Source organism: Ovis canadensis, chromosome 19 (genome assembly GCF_042477335.2).
Source record: "Ovis canadensis isolate MfBH-ARS-UI-01 breed Bighorn chromosome 19, ARS-UI_OviCan_v2, whole genome shotgun sequence".
Taxonomy (NCBI): domain Eukaryota; kingdom Metazoa; phylum Chordata; class Mammalia; order Artiodactyla; family Bovidae; genus Ovis; species Ovis canadensis.
The window spans coordinates 57,163,133-57,183,587 of record NC_091263.1 but is presented as its reverse complement, the minus strand read 5'-3'; the positions used below and the strand labels follow the sequence as shown (position 1 = coordinate 57,183,587).

Sequence of the window (20,455 nt, the reverse complement as noted above, 5' to 3'; positions counted from 1 at the left end):
GGTCATCTCAGTGCACCAGCCCCAAGCATCCAGTATGATCCATCGAACCTGGACTGGCAATTCGTTTCATATATGATATTATACATGTTTCAATGCCATTCTCCCAGATCATCCAACCCTCTCCCTCTCCCACAGAGTCCAAAAGACTGTTCTATATATCTGTGTCTCTTTTGCTGTATCGCATACAGGGTTATCGTTACCATCTTTCTAAATTCCATATATATGCATTAGTATACTGTATTGGTGTTTTTCTTTCTAGCTTACTTCACTCTGTATAAAAGGCTCCAGTTTTATCCACCTCATTAGAACTGATTCAAATGTATTCTTTTTTTTTTAATTTTACTTTACAATACTGTATTGGTTTTGCCATACATTGACATGAATCCACCACGGGTGTACATGCGTTCCCAAATATGAACCCCCCTCCCACCTCCCTCCCCATAACATCTCTCTGGGTCATCACCGTGCACCAGCTCCAAGCATGCTGTATCCTGTGTTGGACATAGACTGGCGATTCGATTCTTACATGATAGTATATATGTTACAATGCCATTCTCCCAAATCATCCCACCCTCTCCCTCTCCCTCTGAGTCCAAAAGTCCGTTATACACAGCTGTGTCTTTTTTGCTGTCTTGCATACAGGGTCGTCATTGCCATCTTTCTAAATTCCATATATATGTGTTAGTATACTGTATTGGTGTTTTTCTTTCTGGCTTACTTCACTCTGTATAATAGGCTCCAGTTTCATCCATCTCATTAGAACTGATTCAAATGTATTCTTTTTAACGGCTGAGTAATACTCCATTGTGTATAGGTACCACAGCTTTCTTATCCATTCGTCTGCTGATGGACATCTAGGTTGTTTCCATGTCCTGGCTATTATAAACAGTGCTGCGATGAACATTGGGGTACATGTGTCTCTTTCAATTCTGGTTTCCTCGGTGTGTATGCCCAGCAGTGGGACTGCTGGGTCATAAGGCAGTTCTATTTCCAGTTGTAAAAGAATGAAACTAGAACGCTTTCACAAGAACCATACACAAAAATAAACTCAAAAAGGATTAAAGATCTAAATGTAAGACCAGAAACTCTAAAACTCCTAGAGAAGAACATAGGCAAAACACTCTCCAACATACATCACAGCAGGATCCTCTATGACCCACCTCCCAGAGTACTGGAAATCAAAGCAAAAATATACAGCCTTGATGTACTCCTTTCCTGATTTGGAACCAGTCTGTTGTTCCATGTCCAGTTAAGTTGAATGATTCTATGAAGACCTACAAGACCTTCTAGAACTAACACCCCCAAAAGATGTTCTTTTCATTATAGGCGACTGGAATGCAAAAGTAGGAAGTAAAAAAATACCTGGAGTAACGGGAAAATCTGGCCTTTGAGTACAGAATGAAGCAGGGCAAAGGCTAACAGAGTTTTGCCAAGAGGACACATTGGTCATAGCAAACACCCTCTTCCAGCAACACAAGAGAAGGCTCTACACATGGACATCACCAGATGGTCAATACCAAAATCAGAGCAAGAGTTCCAGAAAAACATCTACTTCTGCTTTATTGCCCATGCTAAAGCCTTTGTCTGTGTGGATCACAACAAAGTGTGGAAAAATATCATCCCTACTGTTCACTTATCTTATAGAAGATAGAAGTGCCCACCCTTGCCTCCCACTGTGTCTAGTAACCACAAATCTGATCTCTTTCCTATGAGTTTGGTGTTCTGCTTAGATTACACATGTAAGTGAGGTCATTCAGTATTTGTCCTGTCTTACTCATTTCACTTAGCATATAATGTCTTCAAGGTCCATCCATGTTTTGCATTGGGTAGGATTTTCTCACTTTCTTATGGCTGAAAAATATCACATTGTACATATATACCAGAGCTTCTTTTTTCATCCACAGATGGACACTTCAGTTTCTTCCATGTCTTGGCTGTTATAATTAATGTTGCAGTGGTTATGGGGGTGAAGGTATCTTTTCAAGTTAGTGCTACCGTCTGCTTTGACTGTGTCCCAGCAGTGGAATGCCGGATCATTTGGTAGTTCTATCCTTAAGTTTTTGAGGCACCTCCATACTGTTTTCCACGTGGCTATACCAATTTATAATCTTACTAACAGTGCACAAGGGTTCCCTTTTCTCTACATTTATACATATTTACCTGTTGTCTTTTTGATGATATCCATTCTAAGAGGTACGAGTTGATGTCTCATTGTGGTTTTAATTTGCAATTCCTTAGTAACTAGTGATGTTGAACATTTTCCCATGTATCTGTTGGTCTACTGTATATCTTCTTTGGAAAAATGTCTAGGCCCTTTGCTCGCTTTAACTGAAAATTTCCCCCCATTTTTTACTATTGAGTTATTTGAGTTCTTCATATATTTTTGACATTAACTCCTTATCAGATATATGGTTTGCAGATTTTTTTCTCTATATCATAGGTTGTCTTTTCATTTTGTTAATGTGTTCTTTTGTTGTGCTGAAGCTTTTTAGTTTGATGTAGTCCTACTTGTCTATTTTTGGTTTTGTTGCTTGGATTTCAGGTGTGATTTACACACTTTCTATATATCCCAAATCAAGCTGCTTTTATTTCCTCTGCCTAGATTAATGCTTCATGAAAAGTACTCAACAAATAATGGCATGCAGGTATGTGTAAGAGCACATGGAGATAAGCATATAAATACATGCCTGCACACATATTTTCAGTCTTTCACTTTATCATCATTCAACAAACCTCATAAATGTGTAAGTGCTGATAAGTTATTTACTGAATCTATCTTTTAGAAGTACAGATGGGAGTAGTTCTTGGAAAAGATGGGGATAACTTTCACAAATCTTCCTTGGTTAGAAGAAATGGAGGTTTGTTGCTTGCTTTTTTTTCTTTTTTGGTTAAGCTGATATTTGGAAAGGTTACAATTTTCATAAGCTTTCACAAATAATCATTATTCTTATAATTTCTGTGATATATTTTCTGAAGTTATGGAAAAGTATTTTGAGTTCTCTACTATGAACAGGTGGATTATCTGTTGATCTTTATAAAATATTTTCATTATCATTGGGAATCATTCACACTTAAAATCCCCTTTTTCTGACATTTTTCTTGATCTCTAATCACTTTACCCCTATGCGAAACTCCAGTCCAGCAGGGAAGAGCTCCTGATCTAAAATATTTACAATTACAGGTCCTTGAGAAATAAGCACAGGAAAAACACCAGTCTTGATAGAGAAGAGACAATTCTGCTTAGTTTGTTGCTTGGATTAATAAGAGAGTTTATGCTATTTAATTTCAACATGGAATTTTCCATGAAAGAACTGACTGCCAAGGGGTGAAATCATGATTCAAAGAATTTAACTTCTAGTTTTTACTGAAATGTTTTGGCAATATGGCTTCATTGTATTGGTGAAACACGCATACACATGCACACACACACATACACATGCACACACACACATACACACACACACACTCAAATGCATGCAATAATAAGCTCTTGGTTGTCCCTGAATTTTTTTGATTGTTAACAGTACGCAGCATTAGCCAGCAATGCCTTGCTAAAAAGAAATGACAAACAAAAAACTACAATTTTGTAACCCAGCAATTCTAAAGTACATCTCTTTCCTGAATTTTAGAACTTGTTTCTGTTTTCATGCTCCCAAAATAACAAAAAAAGAGCTTTTAAGACTTTTATTTTTGTGCTTTTTAAAATAATTTTTCACTTCAGTTTTAACTTCTCAACAGAAAATCTGCTTACAATGACTTTGTCCATCTTTTTCATCAACATATTGTGTTTATTAAGTGATGCAAGCAGAGAGACTGAAATAGTAATTTCCACATGGGCAGAAGTAATTACCTATTACTAATGTAAAAGTAATTTCCCCATGAAAAGCAAGTCACTGCAACCTCTTAATATGGAAAGCATGTCATTGAGGACTGGAATTTGGGGCTGCCAATGTAGCTCATGACTGCATCAAGGAAAATCAAGTTCCTTGCAGAAGTACCATCACTGTACCTGTTCAGCAATCAATCCCTACCTCCCAATTTCTACCCTCCTCCAGCAAGCTCTCTCTTCCTCAGATAGCTGTCCCATCATTCTCTTGCTAATCCTCAAGTCGCCCTTTCACTGTGCCCTTAGAAATCTGTACTACTGAAAAGTAGTTATATTCTCTATATTCTTTTAAGGGGCCTACGGGCTTCCCACATGGCACTGCTGCTGCTACTGCTGCTAAGTCGCTTCAGTTGTGTCCGACTCTGCGCGACCCCATAGACGGCAGCCCATCAGGCTCCCCCGTCCCTGGGATTCTCCAGGCAAGAACACTGGAGTGGGTTGCCATTTCCTTCTCCAATGCATGAAAGTGAAAAGTGAAAGTGAAGTCGCTCAGTCGTGTCCAACCCTCAGCGACCCCATGGACTGCAGCTTTCCAGGCTCCTCCATCCATGGGATTTTCCAGGTAAGAGTACTGGAGTGGGGTGCCACTGCCTTCTCCACACATGGCACTAGTGAGTGGAAAAGAATCCATTTGCCAGTGCAGGAGATGCAAGAGATTTGGGTTTGATCTCTGGGTTTGAAAGATTCCCTAGAGAAGGAAATGGCAACCCACTCCAGTATTCTTGCTTGGGAAATCCCATAGAAAGAGGAGCCTGGTGGGCTACAGTCTATGAGGCTGCAAAGAGTCGGACATGAGTGAGCACACATATGGTTTAATGTCCTACACGCCTTACCTTACATGAAACCTGGCTTTTCTCTGAGGTATTACTTCCCCTTTAAGTCTAGAGTTGAAGTTCACTTATGGAGTTTACCTGTGGTTCTACAGCCTTCAGTTCTGAAGCCATGGGACTGTGGCACTGGGAGAGAGTCTGTTCTCCTGACTGTGAAACCCTACCTTCTTTGAAATCTGAGGCATTGCACAGACAGGCCCTTCCACCCTTTAAGTTTCACATCACCCTCCACTCACTCCTTACACCTCCTCAGACACACCACTTGAGAACACACACTTGAGTAAAACCACACCACCCTATACACATTCTTGGAAAACACTGGGACCAGGTTCATCTTACTCTGATATACTGTTTGACACACTAAAAGTCCCTTAACGCCTTTCCTTCAGAAGTCTTCCTCTCCTCTTTACTCCTTAATCCAGTCATGTGGTCACATCTTGAGATTTAATTTCATTACCCTGAAATACTTAAAAAATTTGAACTATATTCTGTTTCTTAGTCTGGCAGCTCTCTCCAGTTAACCTCTAGTGACAATACCTTTTAAATATATTCCTCCAGAGATGCCAAGATTTGGACTCTAGAGCCAAACTGTCTGGATTTGGATTCCAGTTCTACCACTTATTAGTTATATAATCTTTGCAGTTATGTGTTCTCTCTGTCTCTCTTTGCTTATTTGTAAAATGGTGATAATAATGACGCATCTCTCATAGAGTTTGTTAGAACTAAATGTTTAAATACATGTAAGCATTTCTAATAGTGTCTGCTGCTGCTGCTGCTGCTGCTAAGTCGCTTCAGTTGTGTCTGATTCTGTGCGACCCCATAGACGGCAGCCCACCAGGCTCCCCCATCCCTGGGATTCTCCAGGCAAGAACATTGGAAAGGGTTTCCATTTCCTTCTCCAATGCATGAAAGTGAAAAGTGAAAGTGAAGTTGCACAGTCGTGTCCGACTCTTAGCGACCCCATGGACTGCAACCCACCAGGCTCCTTCATCCATGGGATTTTCCAGGCAAGAGTGCTGGAATAGTGTCTAGCATATGGTAAATGATCAATGTACATTAGCCATATAAGCTCTCTGACTTTCATACCATGAAATGTAGACTTTGAGGATATAGTTTGATGAGTTTTGACCATCTCACACATCTACATACCATAACTCATAAAGGTACACAACATTTCAATCACCCCAGACAGATCTTTTGTGCAGCTTTCCAACCAGTCTCCACATTCATATCTTTTAAGGTATAAGCACTAATTTCTTTCACCTTAGATTAATTTTGTCTATTCTATTTATATAAATGAAATCACAGTAAATGGCTTCTCACACTCAGGCTAACATCTGAGGCTCATCAGTGTTGATACATGCATTGGTAGTTTATTCTTGTTTTGCTGAGTAGTACCTCACTCTGTGCATAGAGCACCATTTGTTCAGTCTTCTGCTGTTGGACTTTTGAGTTATTTCAACATTTTGGCCATCATAAATAAAGCTGATATAAAATGCAAATTTGTATATACATATTTTCATTTCCTTAGATAGACAGCAAGAAGTAGAACTGTTGGATCAAAGGGCAAATGTTTAACTTTATGAGAAACCTCCAAAGGTATTTTCAAAGTAGTTATACCATTTTCCACTTTACACTAGAAATTCATGAAACTGCTTTACATCTCAACAACATTTAGTATTTCTGTCTCTTTTAGCCATTCTTAGTGGGTGAAGTAGTAGAGGTAACTGTTTTTTTAACTTGTATTTCCCTGACTGATTGTATAGAGCTTTTCTTCATATACTTATTTAATCAACTGTAAAAATCTGTTGAATTAGTTTTGCCTTAAAAAAAGCTATGTCTTTTCATTATAGAGTTGTAGGATCTAGTCTCAATAAGTCTGTTGTCAGTTATATATATTAAGAATATCATCTCCCATTTTGTGGCTTGCTTATTCATTTTCTTAATATCTTTTTGATGCACAGTTTTAAATTTCATTGAAGCCTATTTTGTCAATTAATTTCTTAATTATGGTTAATGCTTTCTGGGCCCTAAGAAATATCTTAAAGTAGCTTTTTGTATTTACATTTAGATCTATAATCCACCTCAAATTAAATTTTTGTAAATGGTATGAAGTATGCGCTGAGGTTCATTTTTCTTTCTTGTATATACTCAGAATTTCCAGCTCTCAAAAAAAAAAAACCTCTGCCTATTGAACTGTTCTGATGCTTTGGTTGATGTATACATGTCTGGGTGTTTGGAACTTTTTATTGGTATCTATGCCAGGTACATAATATCTTGATTACTATAACCTTATATGAAGTTTTGAAATCATGAGATATAAATTATAAATTTTACTTTTTGAAAAGGTTTTGGCTATTCTTGGACCTATGAATTTCTATGTAAATTTTAGAAGTAGCTTATTAAATTCTGAAAAAAAAAAAAAAAAGAAGCAGCCTGCTGGAATTGTAATTGGGATCAGACTGAATCTACAGATTTACTGAAAAGTATTGGCATCTTAACAAATCAGTCTTCTCATTCATTAACAACGTGCTCCCATTTATTTAGGTCTTCATTTTCTCTAAGCAATGTTTTATAGTTTTCAATGTAAAAGGCTAACATATATTTTGTTAAACTTACTCTTGAATATTTTTGACACTGTTGTAAATGTCTTTAAAATTTATAGAGTTTTCAATTGTTCCTTGCTATGAATACATCTATATAGAAATATAAAATTGATTTTGGTATACTGACATTGTGTTCTGGGACCCTGTTAAACTCACCTATTTTAACAAGGTTTTGTTTGTTTTTTGTAGGTTCCCTAGAATTTTCTACAAGATGGTTATGTTTTCTGCAAAGACAGAAATTTTTACTTATTTTTCAATCTGTATGCTGTAAAATTTCTCTTTGTTATCTTATTGCACTTGCTGGGTGGACTCTGAATACAATGCTGATCAGAAGTTGTCAGATTGGATATCTTTGACTTGTTCCCCATCTGAGGAGTAAGTACTCAATATTTCATCATTAAATATGATTGAATTGTAGGTTTTTATAGTGGTCTTTGATCAAGCTGAACAAGTTTCCTTCTGGTAACAGTTTGATGTGAGCCATCATAATGGCTGATGAATTTTCATCAATTGATTTTTCGACATTCACTGAGATGATTTTATAGTTTTTCCCTTTATTCTGTTAACATGATAAATTACACTGACTAATTATCAAATTGTAAGATTAACCTTGAATTCTTGGATAAACACTACTTGGTCATGATGTTAAGGATCCATATGTCTATGTTCACGAGTGATGATGATTTATAGTTCTCTTTTGGGAATTACATTTCCTGGTTTTGGTATAAGAATTATGCTAGGAGAAGGCAATGGCAACCCACTCCAGTGTTCTTGCCTGGAGAATCCCAGGGATGGGGGAGCCTGGTGGGCTGCCATCTATGGGGTCGCACAGAGTTAGACATGACTGAAGTGACTTAGCAGCAGCAGCAGCAGCCTTATTTTATTAAGTGAACTGGAAAATGTTCTTTCTCCCTTATTATCTAAGAGCATTATTTTTCCTCAAATGTTTGGTGAGACTTACCTATAAATCTATCTGAACCTGGATTTTCTTTGTGGCAATGTTTTAAATTACAGATTCAATTCCTAAATATAGATATAAGGCCACTCAGATTTTCTATTTCTTTTAGTATCAGTTTTAGCAATTGTTTCTTTGAAAAAATTTTCCTACTTCATCTAAATCGTCAAATTTTTTCGTGTAACATTGTTCACACATGCATGTGTGCTCAGTCGCCTCAGTCATGTCTGATTCTTTGTGACCCTATGGATAGTAGCCCGCCAGGCTCCTGTGTTAAATGGATTCTCCAGGCAGGAATACTGGAGTGGGTTGCCATGCCCTACTTCAGGAGATCTTCCCAACCCAGGAATTGAACCTACATCTCCTGTACTGCAGGAGGATTCTTTTACCCAGGGAGCCACCTGGGAAGTTTAAAATTGTTCATAATATTTCCTCATTTTCCTTTTCCTTTACATCTCGTCTTCATACTAACATTGTGTGTGTGTGGTCTTTCTTTTGCTTGATTAGTCTAGGTTTATCACTTACTAAATAGTTTTTAAAAATCCACACCTGGTTTTATTGATTTTTTTCTCCACTGTCCATTTTCCATTTTATTGACTTACTCTCTTGATTACCTCTTTCTTAATACTTTAGATACCTCTAATGCATCTCACAAATTTTGGTATGCTTTAACTACTAGTTAAAATTAGTAAAATATCAGTTAAATTATTTTCTAATATTCCCTGTAATTTTTGCTTACCTATAGGTTGTTTAGAAGTATGTTGCTTTATTTTCAAGTACTTGGGGATTTCCAATTACCTTTTTTGTTATTAACTTTAATAACCGCAGAACATACTTTGTATAATTTCAGTCTTTTTAACTTTGCTAAGAATAAAACAGCCTAATATATATATATTGGTGGAAATTCAATGTGCATTTGAACACAGTGTTACTCTGCACCTGTTTGAGTAAACATTCTAGAAATGTCATAGAAGTCAGGTTGATTGATAGCATTTTTCAAGTTTATTGATTTTCTGTCAATTTCTGAGAGGAGAGTGTTGAAATCTTCATCTATAATTGAGCATTTCTCTTTCTTCAGTTCTGTTAGTTTTTGCTTCATGCAATTTCAAGCACTGTTATGAGGTGTGTACTTATTCAGGATTGTTCTATCTTCTACATGATTTGCTCCCCTTATCCTTATGTCCTTATGTTCCATGTCCAGTTCTAACTGTTGCTTCTTGACCTACACACAGATTTCTCAGGAGGCAGGCCAGGTGGTCTGGTAATACCATCTCTTCAAGAATTTTCCATAGTCTGCTGTGATCCGCACAGTCAAAGGCTTTGGCGTAGTTAATAAAGCAGAAGTAGATGTTTTTCTGGAACTCTCGTGCTTTTCTGATGATCCAACAGGTGTTGGCCATTTGATCTCTGGTTCCTCTGCCTTTTCTAAATCCAGCTTGAAAATCTGGAAGTTCACGGTTCACATACTGTTGAAGCCTGGCTTGGAGAATTTTGAGCATTACTTTGCTAGCATGTGAGATGAGAGCAATTGTGTGGTAGTTTGAGCATTCTTTGGCATTGCCTTTCTTTGGAATTGGAAAGAAAACTGACCTTTTCCAGTCCTGTGGCCACTGCTGAGTTTTCCAAATTTGCTGGCATGTTGAGCATCATCTTTCAGGATTTGAAATAGCTCAACTGGAATTCCATCACCTCCACTAGCTTTGTTCATAGTGATGCTTCATAAGGCCCACTTAACTTTGCATTCCAGGATGTCTGGCTCTAGGTGAGTGATCACACTATCATGGTTATCTGGGTCATGAAGATCTTTTTTTGTATAGTTCTTCTGTGTATTGTTGGCACCTCTTCTTAATATCTTCTGCTTCTGTTAGGTCCATACCATTTCTGTCTTTTATTGTGCCCATCTTTGCATGAAATATTCCGTTGGTATCTCTAATTTTCTTGAAGAGATCTCTGGTCTATCCCATTCTATTGTTTCCCTCTATTTCTCTGCATTGATCCCTGAGGAAGGCTTTCTTATCTCTCCTTGCTACTCTTTGGAACTCTACATTCAAATGGTACATTTTTCCTTTTCTCCTTTGCCTTTTGCTTCTCTTCTTTTCATAGCTGTAAGGCCTCCTCAGAAAACCATTTTCCTTTTTGCATTGCTTTTTCTTGGGATGGTCTTGATCACTGCCTCCTGTACAATGTCACAAACTTCCATCCATAGTTCTTCAGGCACTCTGTCTATCAGATCAGAATCTGATATAATCTGTTTGTCACTTGCACCGTATAATTGTAAGGGATTTGATTTACGTCATACCTGAATGGTTTTCCATACTTTCTTCAATTTAAGTCTGAATTTGACAATAAGGAGTTCATGATCTGAGCCACAGTCAGCTCCTGGTCTTGTTTTTGCTGACTGTATAGAGCTTCTCCATCTTTGGCTACAAAGAATATAATCAACCTGATTTTGGTGTTGACCATCTGGTGATGTCCATGTGTAGTCTTCTCTTGTATTGTTGGAAGAGGGTGTTTGCTATGACCAATGTGTTCTCTTGGCAAAACTGTTAGCCTTTGCCCTGCTTCGTTTTGTACTCTAAGGCTATATTTGCCTGTTACTCCAGTATGTCTTGACTTACTTTTGCATTCAAGTCAGCTATAATGAAAAGGACATCTTTTGGGGGTGTTAGTTCTAGAAAGTCTTGTAGGTCTTCATAGAACCATTCAACTTCAGCTTCTTCAGCGTTACTGGTTGTGGCATAGACTTGGATTACTGTGATACTGAATGGTTTGCTTTGGAAATGAACAGAGATCATTCTGTCATTTTTGAGACTGCACCCAAGAATTGCATTTCGGACTCTTTTGTTGACTATGAAGGCTACTTCATAAATAAAATTTAAAATCTGCTTTTAAAGAGCCATAGATATTTTGTTGATATTTAAATTTAAATTTTCAGATTTTCGCTGATTCCTAAAATGTTGATGGTCACTCTTGCCATCTCCTGTTTGACCACTTCCAATTTGCCTTGATTCACGGACCTAACATTCCAGGTTCCTATGCAATACTGTTCTTTACAGCATCAGACTTTACTTCCATTGCCAGTGACATCCACAACTGGGCACTGTTTTTGCTTTGACTCCGTCTCTTCATTCTTTCTGGAGTTATTTCTCCACTCTTCTCCAGTAGCATATTTGGCACCCACCGACCTGGGGAATTCATCTTTCAGTGTCATTATCTTTTTGCCTTTTCATATTGTTCATTGGGTTCTCAAGGCAAGAATGCTGAAATGCCATTCCCTTCTCCAGAGGACTACGTTTTGTCACAACTCTCCATCATGACCTATTCATCTTGCGTGGCCCTACTCAGCATGGCTCATAGTTTCATTGAGTTGGACAAGACTGTGGTCCATGTGATCTGATTAGTTTTCTGTGACTGTGGTTTTCATTCTGTCTGCCCTCTGAGGGATAAGGATAAGAGGCTTATGAAAGCTTCCTGATGGGAGAGACTGACTGTGGGGGAGACTGACTGTGGGGGAAACGGGGTCTTGTTTCACAAGACATTTACCCTGTTGGTTAACACAACTACTTTGCCAATTCCAAGTGCCAGAGTAATTCGGTGCCATTTTCTCCCCCCCCCTTTTTTTTTCTCACTGATTTAACTCCTGAAGTATCTTTTATATGTCTTTCTCCTCTACTTCCTTGCTACTATACTCATTTTCAGGTTAATTATGTCTCACCTGGACTTTGAACAGACTTTTAATTGGTCTTTCTGCCTCCAGCTATTTTTATTCTGACAATGTACTCATTTTCCAGAACACAGATGACATCATGAAACTTCTCCATGTTAACATTTAAAAGAAATCTCTAGTGGACTAAAAAACAAACTTTTTAATATGGCTTTTAAGGCTCTTCATGGTTTATTTCATCCACCATTCTTTTCCAGCATTTTGAGTCTGTACATTCTCATTATATATCCCAGTTAAGGGATCACACATGACATGAACCTCCATGCTTTCATTTGTATGGATTCACAATTTAGCTCCAGTATCTCCACTTAGAACAAGCTCTAACTTAGCTAGGCAAGTCTGATATTTCCTTTTACCAGCATTCCCCACCTAAGACTAGTTTGGTGTTAACACAGCCCATCCTCATTAACTGTTTATACGTTTGCCTCCTCTGCCTACTATAATCTCCTTGATGAAAAGACTGTGCTTCATTCACCTTTGGATTCCTTTCACTTGTCACAGACCTTGGCCTATAGAAGGGGCTCAACAGACATCTCTTCACTGAAACAAACTGCAAATTTAGACTTTTATTATGATAACATATTCACAAATTATAAAACATTGATTCAGGTCAAGAGAAAATAGTAAAATGGTAATAAGTATGAACTAACATTAACTAAAGCACTTACTATGAGCTTGGCATGGTTCTAAGTAATAACTCATTTAATACCAGCAACTCTATAAAGCAGATTCTGTAGTTGCCATGACCTAACCTATGAGGAAATTGAAGCACAGAGAGATATCGGACTTGTCCAGGGGCCCAAAGACAGGAAGTGACAACTAGGAGTCAAACCCCCTACAATCTAGCTCTGGAGGCCCACACTTTAATAATACCTGCCTGTTCATGTGATTTGAAAAGAGAATGATCCTTATACTAGGTAATCATTCATTTCTCAGAACAAACATTTTTGTGTGTAGTTGTTCCCACTACACATAACCATTCAGGGTCAGCAGAGAAAAGTATGAAGGTGCTCTTCTTTTCCCAAATCTCTTCAACAACCATACTAGACAGGTGAATAGAGTGAAAAATAGATAATAAATGATTTACACATCAAAACATTTAAAAACTGTCAAATTTAAGTACCATAAATACTATTTTGGATTCTAGGTTAAAATGATCTTATTGAGAAGCCATTCTCTAATTATATATTGAATATACATCTAAAAAATCTGTCTCCCCCTTTCTCTGTTCATTCATTGACACTCATGAAATTAAATACTGTTGAGAATGAAAAAATTTCTGAATAATTGGCTCTATGGGAAAAATAATCTTTAAGGGAAAATTTTAAAAACAATAAGCCACACTTCCAGTTTATAATAAAATCTATAACATATTCCATCAGAGTTGTGGTACAAGAAAATACAACTCCTAAAGAGTAATTCTATCTATTTAAATGACAAACAGTGGGTGTTTGAGTGGTAAAAATTACTAAAAGAATTTGGTGTTGTAATTTATCATACTACTTTGTTATATCACCAATGAAAGATTCATTTTCAGCAGTATCTCATCCCCAGACTTCCTTTTCAAATAGAATTAAATTCATTGTACATTAATACATACTTTGGTGGCAAGACATTGATGTTCATCTGATACCATAACCAACTAATTGAAATTATATTAAAGAAGAAGTAAGATTGATTTCAGTGAGTCCTGACTAAGTGGCTACCTCCACTGTTTAATAGGATGGTTATTAACTTTTAAAATTGCTCTTGTCATTGAAAACCTAAATTAAAAGTATAAAGTGTTATAAGCTAAATGTTAAGATGAATCCATCATAATTAAGAATAACATGAAAAATAAAATTTTTTATTAGGGTGAACATTCTACAGTAACTGGAACAGTATGTAGCCTCTAAATAAATATTCATGTTGGTGTGGCTATAAAAATATCAACTCTATTTGCTGTCTCTGGTTATGTGAAGGCTTTAGCTAAGGAACCAAGGAAAACTGGACCATTTGGCAATCTCCTCAAAATTAGGGGTTGCAAACTATAGGTGAGGGGGGCCAGGTAGGTCACTTAAATGAGTGAAACAGAAAAGCTCTGATCGTACCCACATTCTTAGAATGGAGAAGATTAAACTTCATAGGAGAACTTGCAGTTGCCACTCAGCTCTGACTTCCTGATGTTCAAGAAAGCAGAGTCAGTTAATGTCTGCTTTAAAAAAGAGGTCAGAAATTTTATGTGAAATTGCCTGATTTAAAATGTCAGCTGAAATGCTTTTAAAATACTGTATTTTGAAGTTTATCAACAAAATATCTATGGCTCTTTAAAAGCAGATAAAAGTGACAAGTGCTTTGGTAAAAAGCAGAGAACTGGGGCCAATATAACATCAATGCCAGGGAGAACCCTAGTCATGGCATTTTGAATGAATGGAGTGCTCTATGACACCTTACTGCTCTCTGCGGAAATTTCCCTTAAAACATGACTCAGTTTTGATTCAATAAGGACTCATTTGGAACAGACTATGTTAGTAGTGGGAAGGGAACACCCTCTACTGCTGTAGCATCTCCTGGATGGGGTTGGGGTGGGTGGTGATGAGGAAAAATGAGATAAAGTTTTAGAATCGAGTTTCTTAATAGTTGCTTGAATACTCCTGGATGTTTATAGAACAGGTAAGCACATCACAAAGCTTATACAATTTGTCCATGATAAACTCATTATTTTATGTTCCAAGTTAGTAGGCATATTAGGACCTTCGATTGTTCAACAGTTACTAAGCACTTAATATGTTCTACACACATAAGGACTAGGGATAAAAGCCAGATGAGATATGCTGACAGTCTCAAGGGGTAGACAGACAAGTAAACACAGAATTAAAGTGCTGGGTGAACAAGTGTTATAAGAATTATGAATCTGTGGATGGTAATGATGATAACTGTACCTAAAAATGTCTAGTCAACAGAGGGGAAACCATGGAGGGCTTCCTGGAAGATGTAGAACCTAAAGAGCAAACAGGAGATAAAATCCTTATCTAAAGTTTGGCCTATGTGTGTAGATTATAATTATGTACAGAATGATTGCTTCAGATTTCAAAGCCATATTCAAAAACTTCAGTTAGTTAACTGACAAGGGTGACTGAAGTCACAAAAGCGAGGTAATGACAATCCTGATTTATTAACCATACACAGAATAATGTATGGGTCTTACATATGATTTAACTCTTGGAAACTACCTAACACTGAACTTTAAACAATCTTAGATGAATAAGGAAATCATACCCAAATATAAGACAACGGATATAATTTCATTTGTAAGGCACTAAAGCATTTCCTAGGGCTTCCCTGGTGGTGCAGAGGTTAAAGTGTCTGCCTGCAATGTGGGAGACCTCGGTTCGATCCCTAGGTCAGGAAGATCCCCTGGAGAAGGAAATGGCAACCCACTCCAGTATTCTTACCTGGAGAATACCATGGACGGAGGAGCTTTCCTTAATGTCTTAAGCATTAAGCACTTCCTTAATGTCTTAAATAGTTTAACCTTAATAACTGAAGTATTTGCATTTAATCTTTTGCATTTGTGAATGTTTAACATACAATGAATTAAAATAATTCTATAAACAGAAACCATCAATTTATTCCATAGTCCAGCTCTATGGGTTACTGGGTTCAGTCTCCAAGATTTCTCAGACTCAAAACCTTAGTTATCTTTGATTCCTCCCCTTTCCCTATTTATACCCACTTTAGCATCAAGCCCAGTGGATCTGCCTACTAAAAACAATGGTCAGGATGCTCCCATGTCTCCACCTTCCATTTGTTCAGCGCACTGCACTGAGTCATACATCAAAACTTGTTAATGAAGTTATTTATGGCCTCTTGATAGCCACATTTCCAAATATTTTCACATACTGACTTTCTCTTAGCAAAACTTTGTTGGTTTTGATACACTTTACTCTGCCTCATGCTTCACATCACTTTCTTATTGTGGCCCTGCCTCCTTCATGCATTCTTCTTCCTTTGCCCATCCCTTTTCCTGGGCAAGTCCTTGCATTTCCTCCTCTAGCCTCTTTTATTGTTGCTGCTGCCATTCTCTACTCTCTTTGCAGGCAATTTCATCCATTCTCATGATTTTAGGTGCCACTTGTATGCTGAGTTCAGTTCAGTTCAGTCACTCGGTCATGTCCGACTCTATGTGACCCCATAGCCTGCAGCACGCCAGGCTTCCTTGTTCATCACCAACTCCTGGAGGTTACTCAAACTCATGTCCATCAACTTGGTGATGTCATGGAACCATCTCATCCTTTGTCGTCCTCTTCTCCTCCCACCTTCAATCTTTCCCAGCATCAGGGTCTTTTCCAATGAGTCAGTTCTTCACATCAGGTGGCCAAAGTATTGGGGTTTCAGCTTCAGCATCAGTCTTTCCAATGAATGAAAGTGAAGTTGTTCAGTGGTGTCCGACTCTCTGCGACCCCATGGACTGTAGCCTATCACACTCCTCCATCCATGGGATTTTCCAGGCAAGAATACTGGAGTGGGTTGCCATTTCCTTCTCCAGATCTTCCCGAGCCAGGGATTGAACCTGGGTCTCCCGCATCGTAGGCAGACGCTTTATCGTCTGAGCCACCAGGGAAGCCCTTCTAATGAATATTCAGGACTGATTTCCTTCAGGATGGACTGGTTGGATCTCCTTGCAGTCCAAGGGACTCTCAAGAGTCTTCTCCAACACCACAGTTCAAAAGCATCAATTCTTCAGCGCTCAGCTTTCTTTATGGTCCAACTTTCACATCTACACATGACTAACTGGAAAAGCCATAGCCTTGACTAGACGGACCTTTGTTGACAAAGTAATGTCTCTGCTTTTTAATATGCTATCTAGGTTCGTCATAACTTTCCTTCCAAGGAGTAAGCGTCTTTTAATTTCATGGCTGCAATCACCATCTACAGTGATTTTGGAGCCCAGAAAAATAAAATCTGACACTATTTCCACTGTTTCCCCATCTATTTCCACTGTTTCCCTATCTATTCCCCATGAAGTGATGGGAGAGGATGCCATGATCTTCGTTTTCTGAATGTTGAGCTTTAAGCCAACTTTTTCACTCTCCTCTTTCACTTTCATCAAGAGGCTCTTTAGTTCTTCACTTTCTGCCATAAGGGTGGTGTCATCTGCATATCTGAGGTTATTAATATTTTTCCCGGCAATCTTAATTCCAGCCTGTGCTTCTTCCAGCCCAGCGTTTCTCATGATGTACTCTGCATAGAAGTTAAATAAGCAGGGTGACAATATATAGCCTTGACGTACTCCTTTTCCTATTTGGAACCAGTCTGTTGTTCCATGTCCAGTTCTAACTGTTGCTTCCTGACCTGCATACAGGTTTCTCAAGAGGCAGGTCAGGTGGTCTGGTATTCCCATCTCTTTCAGAATTTTCCACAGTTTATTGTGATCCACACAGTCAAAGGCTTTGGCATAGTCAATAAAGCAGAACTAGATGTTTTTCTGAAACTCTCTTGCTTTTTTGATGATCCAGTGGATGTTGGCAATCTGATCTCTGGTTTCTCTGTCTTTTCTAAAACCAGCTTGGACATCTGGAAGTTCACGGTTCACGTATTGCTGAAGCCTGGCTTGGAGAATTTTGAGCATTACTTTACTACCGTGTGAGATGAGTGCAATTGTGCAACTGTGAACCCTTTTCTTATCCTGCAGTCAGATCAATTTCCATCCCTTTCACTGTACCAATAGCACATTCTCTCTCTACTGTGCTTCTTATCACAGTTTTGGTGATACTCTAGATATTCAAACAATTATATTTTTCCACCTCAGAAATCTGAAGCTCTTTCACTGGAGGGAAGAGAATACACTTTTTAATGTGTATTCATTTTTAATACACTCATGTAACCTAACAAATGCTTCATATAGAGAGCAGGCCCAGAATTAATATTTACTGAAATAAATTTAATATTTTAAGCAATATTCATGTGACACTTACAATTCTGCGCTTGATCATGAAGAGTGGGATTTTTGCATGAAGAGGGGTTGAAGACAATTCCTTATGGACTGTAGATAAATACAATCTTCTTTTTATGTTCCTCAAATCAGTAATTCTGAAAAAAGAGAGAGAAGATGAAAAGATTCCCATCAATATAATAACCATTTTTTTTGATAATCCTCAAACTGATGTAACCTATCATATAGGCCCTTTTCAACAGGGAGATCAAATGCAGAATTTAAAAATTGCCTTTTTCTTTGAAGAAGTAATAAAATGTCTTCCTTACATTCAAAGCGCACACATACTTGAGTGTATAAATTCACTTAATATGCTAATTTATTTCAGTACTCTACCCTATATTACTAGTTTTCCAGCGTATGAAAAAATTCAATTTGTATGAACTGAGAAGCTGCTAGCCTTTAATAACCATGCTTGTTCCAGCCCCTTAAGCTTGTGTTATCTTGTGACATACTGTCACCTACTAAATAGGAAACCATTATGGGTTTCTTTTCCTAAAAATTCACCTGTCATTTTATATAGGCTCTTGGCCTGCTTAGAGACAGACACAAAACACTGACTGTCGGTTTCACTTTCCAAGCACATATCTTCAAGCCAGAATTATAATACACAAGTTTATTGCTCACTAGTCAGGTCAACCCACAGTGATACCAAGGACACTGAATCTGAACATCTTTAATAGATTTAGACCACAGCTATGATCACAGAGATTAGGTTTGCTTCAAACTGATAGAGGCTCATTTTTATGTTCTGCTTCTTTTAGGTCTCAGAGGTAACAGAGCAGGCTTAAAATAGCCAAACCTGTTTCAGGGTGCTATACTGAAGTATTGATGCTTCCTTAAAAACTGTCTTTTTATTCTCCAATAATAGTGGTATTTACCCTATTTTTGAGCAACTTTGTCTGGGTGCACTAACTGCAAATTTTCTACAATTAGCAATTCCTCAAGAAGACATTTCATTCAAATATACTGCTACCAATATTTACAGTGTAATTAACTATAGTGTAAATAACACAGGCTTTTCCAGACCTATCCCTTGCCTCCCCTTCCCACTTTTCTAATCTTATTAAAACTATCACTGAACAATGTTAAAAAATAGGTACAATAAATATTAGGAGAAATGATTTCAGAATATTCCCCAGACCTAAAAATTCTACCCTACCTGCACTAAACAATACCATAAATTCATTTAAAAAGCAATAAAACCTTTCAAGTCATTGTCAGAGTTAAGGTTTAAAATGTAAAAGTGTTAACACTACTGAGGTTTTACCCTTACAGAGATAAGAAAATGTAGAATATCTGCCCTAAGGTGCCATATTCAAAGTGGGATATACACTTGGAGTGGAGGCAAAAAATATTAGATCACCTTTCATACCAGCCTTTTAAAGTATATTTATGTAACTTTCATTACATACATAGTATAGCAATATGTTTATATATATTTGAAATAATAAATGTATCCATACGGTTGGTTAGTGTGCTCAAACATTTTACCATAGGATTCAGGATCCAATATGTTTGTAAGGCATTGTCAAAAGGGCTGCTATTAACTCTCTTCAGTAGCAAGTACTGATTAGGAAATGAAAGACTATACATACAGCAATTTTGCAAAGAAAATGAGAATAAAAAATTCCCTTGAATCAAACAAAATGTTTGATTGCCATCAACCAAAAACTTATTTGAGACACCATTTTATTAAGATTTGCTTTGCTTGTAGGGATAAGACTACGTCATTTTTATTTGAAGAGGTATGGACCAAACTCCAAAGAGAGGACTATCTGAGTATACTCCCACTTCATCAACAGAAACAATAGGAACTTTCATTCATTCATTCACTTTTTCAACCAATATTCCCTGAGCCAAGCCAACATCCTAGGTATACATTGGGGAATACAACAGTGAAAAAAATCAGGATCTCGACCTTCCCAGAGCTTCTGCTGCTGCTGCTAAGTCGCTTCAGTTGTGTCCGACTCTGTGCGACCCCACAGACGGCAGCCTACCAGGCTCCCCCATCCCTGGGATTCTCCAGGCAAGAACACTGGAGTGGGTTGCCAGTTCCTTCTCCAATGTATGAAAGTGAAAGGTGAAAGTGAAGTCACTCAGTCCTGTCCAACTCTTAGCGATCCCATGGACTGCAGCCTACCAGGCTCCTCTGCCCACGGGATTTTCCAGGCAAGAGCTTCTAGTCCAGTGGAAAAGGCAGGTAAAAAAAGTATAATGAGACAAAACAAATGCAAGTTATCCCAAATGCAATGAAGGAGAAAAAAAAAGAGACTGAACTAGAAAATATCAAGAAATAAACTACTTCAGACGGTAAAGTCAGCAGGACTAGGACTTAATACATAAGAGAGAGACATGAGATAGAAAGGAGAGGTAATAGACAAAATCATGCTGGGGCTTTATGCTAAGGTAAGGAGTTTATAATAATGTATTGTGCACAACAGGAGCCTACAAGAGGGTGAACATTCTACCATGCATGA

At 37.7% G+C, this 20,455-nt stretch overlaps 1 protein-coding gene across 13 annotated transcripts in view; it reads right to left on the bottom strand.

Moving 5' to 3' along the window:
- The window catches only part of CFAP20DC (CFAP20 domain containing), a 261,668-nt gene that overhangs the window by 152,779 nt on the left and 88,434 nt on the right, over positions 1-20,455 (bottom strand). For all 13 annotated transcript variants that reach the window (XM_069560489.1, XM_069560502.1, XM_069560492.1 and 10 more), the window contains one exon: positions 17,959-18,073. In XM_069560489.1, the coding sequence (XP_069416590.1) occupies positions 17,959-18,073 (115 nt within the window). The remainder of the gene's footprint in view (positions 1-17,958; positions 18,074-20,455) is intronic.